The sequence below is a fragment of the Glycine max genome, chromosome 19 (assembly GCF_000004515.6).
Source record: "Glycine max cultivar Williams 82 chromosome 19, Glycine_max_v4.0, whole genome shotgun sequence".
NCBI classification, from domain to species: domain Eukaryota; kingdom Viridiplantae; phylum Streptophyta; class Magnoliopsida; order Fabales; family Fabaceae; genus Glycine; species Glycine max.
The window spans coordinates 3,217,656-3,226,662 of NC_038255.2; the positions used below are offsets into that span (position 1 = coordinate 3,217,656).

Here is a 9,007-nt window from a genome sequence, read left to right on the forward strand (position 1 = left end):
AAAGGGTGCCGCAATCAACAATGACGAGACATCATTAACAGTTGACGTGGAGATAGTCTCGCCAATGGAAGGGGCGAGATAGGGTGAGGTGGAGGCAGTCTCGCCAATGGAAGGGGCAGACACGCTAACGTGGATGGTGCCGTCAGTGCTTGTGGCAATACATGGAGAAGGAAGAAAATATTATCGGTCTGTATAGCAAAACAACTGACTTAGTTTTTATTTTTTTAATAAAAGAAGTACATGTTATTTATATTTTTTTTTCATCTTTCGAAACTGGGTCACGAGCAGCATGAGATTTCTCGCGATTCATGCAAAAAAGAGTAATAGTTTTTTTTTAAAAAAAATCTAAACAGTTTTAGTCATATTAATGATTAATTTCTTTTTTTTCTCTCTATATCTAATTGACTCCACTTTTGAGAATATTTACAATGTAAGAATTAAATATTTTAATTAGACTCTTATTTGTAAGGTTGTAAAATTTAAGAACATTTAATAATTTTTATTTTATTACTAAAATATTATTAAATTTTTTAACTTAATTAGTGAATTTCATTTTACATTTTTACTCATATAATAATTCTCATTTTAATTTTAAAAATATGTTTAATAGTTAAATAATCTTAGTTGTAATTATAAATCACTTCTATTAATATTTTTTTTATAAAAAACAAGAGAAATAACAAGAGAAACTGAATTTTTTATTATATAAAAATATTTAATATACCTTCATATTGTTAAACTGTATAAAATAAAAATATTTAATTTGCCACATTAAATATCGCCATAAGCACCGGCGGTACATATGCTTTGCAAAAGATTATTTTTCTTAGTCTTATAGTCTTCATTCTTTAATTAATTACTCGGGCAGTACATATGCTTTGCAAAAGATTATTTTTCTTAGTCTTATAGTCTTCATTCTTTAATTAATTACTAGTTTGTGGCAACTAATATGCTTTGCAACAACCTTTATTATGTTGAGTAAAAATTAAAAGTGGCCAAAAGCAAGAAGCCAAAGCTCTTTTGATTTGCATTATATAAACATATTGTTGACGCTTTATATACTGTTTTCTTTCTAAAAAAATACTCAGAAAAAATGAGAATTGAGGAAACCTTCCTTTCTTAACAAAATCAAGTAAATAAAGGCTATTGCGCATGATTTAACCTAATATAAATTATAAAGGTGAAAGGCACATATTTGATAACACTACACGTGTAATAAAACCTACTTTTGATGTTACTTGCCTAGATTTTCTATCATTAAGTCGTTATATATATTTGCATGCTATCCAAGCGTCACAGAGCAAATGGTTTGAAGGCGTTAATTTATAAGTTAGCTTTTTGTATCATGCATTATATTAATCAAATAAATCTAGAAATTAAATCTAAAGTGGCCCCCTAAAACCGATAATATTTTCTTTCTTCTCCATGTATCGCCACAAGCACTGGCGACACCATCCACATCAGTCTGTCTCGCCCCTCCCATTGGCGAGACTGTCTCCACCTCACCCTGTCTCGCCTCTTCCATTAGCGAGACTGTCTCCACGTCAGCTGTCAATGATGTCTCGCCATTGGTGATGGCAGCACCCTTCGTAGAAAGGGATCCCCTCCGCAAATATCCTGTTTAGTAAATAGTTACTAAAAGGGTCTCTCTGAGATAAATTTGTCTGTTCATTCAATTTAACATTAAATCAAACAAAGTCTTAACCTTTAATCATTTCATTTTCTTCCTATTTCTAGCAACACCTTCATGAAAAGGGATAAAACTCCTCTTGATTTTTTCAGTAAGAGAGAGAAAGACATAATACATGTGTAAGACCCACACAATGATACGAGACAATCAAAAACCCAAAAATCATCAAAAACTTTAATATTTGCATCACTCTCTTCCAATCTAATGTTGCATTTATTGTTACTTGTTAGCACTAAGATATGAATGAAAACAAAAAAGATTGAAAAAAAAAACACATTTATAGTACTATTAAATTAAGGGAGAATACCTTTATGTAAATAATATGACATACAATATTAACTTGTCATCTTACAGGTAATCCGTCGTAATTTACATAGCTACCTTACACTTTTTTATCTGTAAAAATTAAATATGATATCATAAAGTTTTTCATATTCACATGTCATAATTTGCATAACTATGTTACATGTTGACAGCAATATTAACGTATTGTGAAATGATCACTTTCGGTTTCAGCTACAAACTCGTATTGATAAAACAAGTACTTACTATTTGGACTTGTAAAAATAGTTTGACTCTTGCAATAAATTTAGTAAGCATTGGTATAATAATGTTTAATAAACATTTAAGGATAAATAGTGATTTGCATCCATGAATGTGTAGAACGTTGACAAATTCATTTATGAAAATTCAAATTTTAATTTCCGAAAATAAAAAAAGTGCGACAAATCATTCATTCATTAACTTCCGTCCGTTACCGTTAATGAAAGAGTCTATGTGACACGTTTAAAAATAAATTTGTCAGCACACTACACATTCAGAAAAGACAATAACTATTTACCCAAAATATACTTTAATGTTCGCCTTCCTCCATTTTTTAATTGTTGTAAACATAATATTATAATAAACACTTAAAAAAACAATCATAGGTTAGAACAAACATAATAATAAGCATAATATTAATTAATAAACATAATTTTTTTATTACTCTAAAATTTATAATATGACAACATTAAGTTGTGACAATAATCATTTTTCTTTTTTGTTCGAGTCTCATATTTTTGTTCCCTACAAATTTGTCCTTAAATATGTCAAGTAGGCTATATCATTAATTATAATGGAAAGAAGTTAATGGATAAATAAATTTATCACATTTTTTTCACTTTCAAATACTAAAATTTAAAATTTTATCTTTCGAAGATAAATTTATTAACCCTTACATTCAGAGACAAAAATAACTATTTATCCTACATCTAATTAAATTGTATCTAAAATTGTATGTAAACGTATCCTTAACATATAAATATTTAATTACATTTTTAAGACCCTATACTGTAGTTCGCAATTTCATTTTTCATACTTCAGGCGCATGTTATAATATACATATACATAACTCAGAAGATGGATTAGAACCAAATCTCGTTTATATTTTGAACAGCATAACCACAAAGAATTCCGGTTTCATGATTAACATTCATGCGATAACTGGCCATAAAGAAATCAAAACCAATATTCCATACATGCCAAACCCATCATCAGATACATACATTGAAAGAAGCCAACAACAGTATGAAATCATCTGGCAGCACTGCACAGCACCATCTTTGTCCGAACACTCACAAATCATAATCAGAAGAGAAGGGGGGAACAATGGGAAACAATAGTAAATCCTCGTATCTTAGCGACCTTTATGGCCATTACAAGGAAATGACAGTCATAGGCTATTTAGAAAACTTGAAGTACAGGATCACGATGATAGCTATAACCAGGACCAAAACAATGCCACCAATAACCCATTTGTTCTTGTTCATCCTTCTTGACATGTTGGTCAAAATTTTCTTGCTCTTGCCTATGTTATCATCCACTCCATGGAGCTGCATGAGGGAATACAACCATCAGTAAATCAAAGGATACGTACTTTTATGGTCTCATCACTATTGATACTGCTCATTCTACTCAGGGAAAAGAACATTTTATATTTCACGTGAAATTACTTATAATAGAAAATTGAACAAGAAAGAAAAAAGATTACCGTGTTATGTGCATGCAATAGAGATTGTCGTTGTGAATGCAAATCTTGAAGAATTGAGACACCAAGCTCTTCCGTTTCCAACATTGTTCTCCTACTATCCTTAACTCTATCACTGGTCTTATTCAACCTCTCAGTTGACACCATTAATCTTGTTCTCTGATCTGCAGATGCCTAATGAATTCACATTAGAAATTGGTGTCAGCTTTGGTATTGCCATTCCAAGAAATTGGGAGATCAGAAATGAAGATTGAATCTAAGCTTAGATTCATTCTTTATATATGGATATCAGACAATAGAAATGCCATTTGGCACAATTGGCCTGAATGTAGCCAAGCAAATTTATAATCTAACATATATATAAATCTAGGAGGCCTCATCAACCAGTTCGCCAAAAATTTATTTGATATCAAAGCATCTACTAGTAGAAAAAGTTAAACATACTAAAAATCTATTTATCCATTAATAATCAAATTAAACCTTTAGTGCTTATCCTAATTTTATAATAACTTAGATCTGTATCTCATCAATGATTTTACTTGGTCTAAATTAGTTAAATATAATTTATAAAAAAAATATAAATCATTACAATTCTTAAAAATAGTATAAAGTTACTTTTGCATTGCTTAGGAAACAAACTAACACTTGGCTATATTATATGTGAAAATGGACAGGCCATCCTAAGCCAATACAGGACTAATGAGAGAATCAAGTGTACCTTACAGAAAAGGTACTTATATCACAAAACATGGCAACAACAAATTACTTATTGATCAATGAGAATCCAATACTATTTTAGTCCACATACTTTGATCTTAATTTTATCCCTGTCCCTCCCATTCAAATAGCTTCAAAGAAGACTCTTAATTGATCATTAATGTTAACAGTTCCGATGTGAACTACAAATCAACTTATGTTTGCAATGGCTAAAGAAATAGTAATGAGGGAGGGGTGTGGCTTGCTTGACCAGGAAAAACAATATCAGCAACAATAAGCCATCACCTAACCTATTAATTTTAATAAAAAAAGTAAATAGCAGAGAAGAAAAAGGATGATCAAATTGTTTCCTTGTTATAGTTTCACAGAAAAATTAATCATCTCTGAATACCAAATTACCAATACCAAAAGAGGACATTAAAATAAATGAATCATACCGTCATAGCATCTGCCATGCCTGATTCCAACAATTCATCCCGTGCAGAAGGGTTTAAGTTACCAGATACAATTTTCTTAACTTCACTTTTAAGATTGTTGAGATCCGATTTATACTCTCGCAACTTAGCAAGAAGCACACCCTTGATGTTTGGCTGTAAACTTCTTGCCTCAAGGTCCATTTTTCTAATCTACAATTTCATAAGCTAAACCATATCAGAACCCCAGAATACAGAAAAAATAAAGCCAGCTTCCTAATGGGGGAGAAAAAGAAGTACCAAAGCTTCTGCTTCATCAATTCCAGCCTTTACTTCAGAAACTTTCTGTTTCTTTTGCTCTGCAGACAAACAGAAAATGATAAAAAATTATGGAATATACATTACTTCAAAATAAATCATAAGATTCAATGTCTAATCCATCTCAATAATGCCACTATCCAAATTCGAGCAATGTAACTGAACTCAAACTTTTAGACTATATTCAGCGACAGAAAAAATACCTATATACAGAATAACCAAAAGAACTTTACAAATTAACTGAAACTATTCATTATACAATCAAATACAGATTAAACCATCTACAGAAGAAAACTTGTTAATAAAAAAAAAAGTAAGATCAAGTTAGAATCTTCTAGTACCTCCATTAAGAGCACCAGCGGCAGTGCACTTTTTCGCTAGATTCGCCGAGAGCTCGCAGTATTGGCGTTCGTAACCCTCGAACACGTTGCTCATCTTCCACGACCTTGTTCACTCTGTTCAGTTCACGATCATCAAAACGAAACAAGGTAAAATTAAATTAAAATAACATATCGGCAAATTAAGCAAAACGAAATCGGAACATAGGGATCGAGAATCCGTCGCCGAAACCCTAATTCAAACGCGGAAGCGCAAAAATTAGGAGGATGATCGGAGACGCGAGAATTGAAATGTGGTGAGATATTAAGAGAGAGGGAGCGTGAGATCAGAAGTGGCGAAGGTACCTGCGGTGGCCGGAGTGGCGTCGGAGGTTCGAGAAAGCGCGGGAAAATTGGGCGGAGAATGGTGGCGAAGGTTCCGGAAGAGGAGAGGGGTCGTTTAGTTTGGGGGAGGGATCAAAACGACAAGGCAGGAAAAAGGGAAATTAGCGGACAGCGAATGGCGAATGATGAGAGCGTATATTCGCTTCGGTAATTGGTGGAATGAAAGGGTTTGTCTGTCAGAGTTCAAATTATATTTGTTTAACTAATTTTTCTGTTGAATTGTGGAGGATGATTAGGATGATCTCTTGACTTTTTCTTATTATTTTTTATTTTTTTATTGAATAAATAGTGCATTTTTTTTTAATAATGTGTTTAGAATCCTTGACTCTCTAATGATGAGAGACATGAGGTATTTCACAAACTTCATCATGATATGAATTCATTCACTTTTTTAATAATTTATTAGAATAAATTATCCAATTGATCTTGAATCTATCAATCACTTTCTATTTAATCCTTGAATTTAATAAAATTAGACTTAATTATTATTTTATTTCTTTAATTTGGAGATTTTATTTTTTATAATCCCTAATATTTAAATTTAGTGTCTAAATTTTGAATATTTTTTAGTCTCTCCCATAAATAAACGATAAATTAAGAATAATAGATTAATACTTTGTGATAATTTTTAGTCAACAAAATTTATTTTTAATTTTTAATCATCAAAATTTGAATTTTAAAATTGTCACTTGTAAATCTATTTTATTTGTTGGACCCACACTAACAAGAGGTCCTAATATCACATAATCTAATGAGAGTGAAATTAAAATTTAGGTTAAATTACTATTTTGTTCTTCTAATTTATTTTTAATATTCAATTTGATCATCTAATTATTAAATGATTTAATTGGATCCTCTATTTTTTTTTTAAATGGTTCAATTAGGTTCTTCCGCCCAAATTGAAGTTAACAATGTCAATAAATTGAAGATACATGTCAAATTTATATTTTATGACAGTTAAAACTTCCAATAACTAGTTTTTCCATATTGGTTGTTTCAAAATCGTCATTAATTATTTTTAAGTGCAAAAACACAAATTAGTTCTCTAAAATAATGAACATATCATATAAAATCCTAACCAAATCACAAATCAAATCTCAAATCCAAATCAAAATCCCAAATCAAATCAAATTAAATTCAAATCCAAAAAAAGAAAAAGGAAGAGAAGCAAGAGCAACAATCTGAAACCCTTCACCAAAAGTCCTCAATGGCTTGGAGAAATTTCTTCAAAATATTGTAGCCTCGTTCCAAGTCATAATGCGACTAATCGAGTGACATTGGGCTAGCGTTGGCACACCTCGCGATGAAGGGCGTGCACGACTCAATCCTCGCATAGTCGTTAAAGAAGCTAGAGGAGGTGTAGAACACGACCTAGCTCACCATGGGGATTGTGTGGCAATGCCAAGATGTGTGTGACTTTGACATTGTGAAGCATGCAGTGGACGATGCAGGCCTCATTGACATGTTGCTTCTAAATCACTATGTGTTCTTATTACTCCTTCATGATGTCAATTTCATGGGAACATTGGTTCTCATCAATGTCACATTGGGGTTTTTGGATTTTGGGTTGGGGCTCTTTGCTTTTGTATGTTATGGTTTAAAGAACATGAAAAAATGAATTAGGATTTTGGGTTATGGGTTGTGGTTCTTAGTTTTATAATAATGCAAAACTTCTTTTTTATTTTAAAAATTATAATAATAATAGTGGTGGTTTTTAACCGCTACTTTATTTAATGTGACTTATTAGATTAGCAGAAAAACAGTAAAAGAGTGACACATGTACCTAGTGTTAACACCATTAATTTCAATTTGAACGGAAGGACTCAATTGAACCATTTAAAAACATTAGAGGACCCAATTGAAAAATTTAATAAATCAAACATTGAAAATAAATTAGAGAACCAAAATAGTAATTTAGCCAAAAAAAATTTGCTCATGAAACAACTGTTTGTTTTGTAATGTATTTGTATTTCAGATTGGTCAATATGTAATATATTTGCATTACAGATTAGTCAATTCGTAATGCATTTTTTTATTTATTTTAGATTGCTCTCCATAATGAAAAATACATTACAGATTGAACAATTCATAATGTATTTGCATCACAAATAGCGTAGTCTGTCCATTTTCCAACACAACTTGGCATCATCTCTTTTTTATTCTTGTCGTCGTCACCCAAACTCATTTGCGTTGAACCCACGAGACCCAAAAGCACCCCATAAGGCCTCTAGGTTGCCCCAAAATGAAAAATTGAATCCTTAGGTAGATCAAAATGAGCGACAACTCTAGAGGAGAAAAAGCGCTCGAGATTTTGTGTGAAAAGAATTTGCGGAGGTTGGGATTGTTGTTGTTGTTGTCAAAATGCACACCACTATTGCTACCCTGGTCTAAACAACAGAAGGGAGATGTGGTTGTTGTTATTCTTCGACGATAGTGGAGCAATGTTGTTCATGTGGTGGTGATAAGGTGGTTTCGATTAGGTATGGGTGTGAGTGAAATGTGTTTGTGTCTGCAAATTTGGGGCAAAAAAGGTGGCACACATGTGGATCTATGGCATATGGAGTTGTCTATGCGTCTAATGAGGTGGTGGGAGAGAATAATAAGGGTAAAAAGGGAATAATAAGAAATTCAAAGATGCACCTAGCAAAAAATGAGATATGTTAAGTAATTATCTAGTCGGACGAGTTGGCATGAACAATTAGTGAATAAAACCAAAATGGGTCCAAAAATAGTTGGCTTAAATTAGACTAGATCTTTAGCCCAACCAATTTAACTCAATGAACTAATTGGACTTTATAGGTCAATTCAATCAAAATATTCTTTTACAAATCTCTCATAATTATTTGACTAAAAAAGAAAAAAATTCTCACATTTGATTTAGTTGTGCTCACATCACATCCTAGAAACATTCATTGTCCTGCACCTTTATTTAGTTGTTTGTAATTAGTTTTCCATAACTATGATTAAACGAAAGAGAACTCAATTGAATTTTTTTTAGAGATCTAATTAAAAATAATAATCAAAAACCTAATTGAAAATTTGATAAAAGTATACAAATTCATAGATCAATTAAACAAAAAATATATCATAAAAACATGATTGTTATCTTGTTGAATAA

General features: G+C 31.5%; 1 protein-coding gene across 1 annotated transcript; it reads right to left on the reverse strand.

The window, feature by feature from the left end:
* Window positions 1-3,096: 3,096 nt before the first annotated feature.
* LOC100815385 (vesicle transport v-SNARE 13-like) lies at window positions 3,097-5,958 on the reverse strand. Its single transcript, NM_001252834.2, has 6 exons — window positions 5,851-5,958; window positions 5,509-5,622; window positions 5,150-5,208; window positions 4,874-5,062; window positions 3,723-3,893; window positions 3,097-3,564 (listed from the first exon to the last, which is right to left on the reverse strand). Exons 2-6 carry the CDS (start codon window positions 5,600-5,602, stop codon window positions 3,412-3,414), a joined length of 666 nt encoding a protein of 221 aa, NP_001239763.1. The 5' UTR covers window positions 5,603-5,622; window positions 5,851-5,958; the 3' UTR covers window positions 3,097-3,411.
* Between the last annotated feature and the right edge of the window lie 3,049 nt (window positions 5,959-9,007).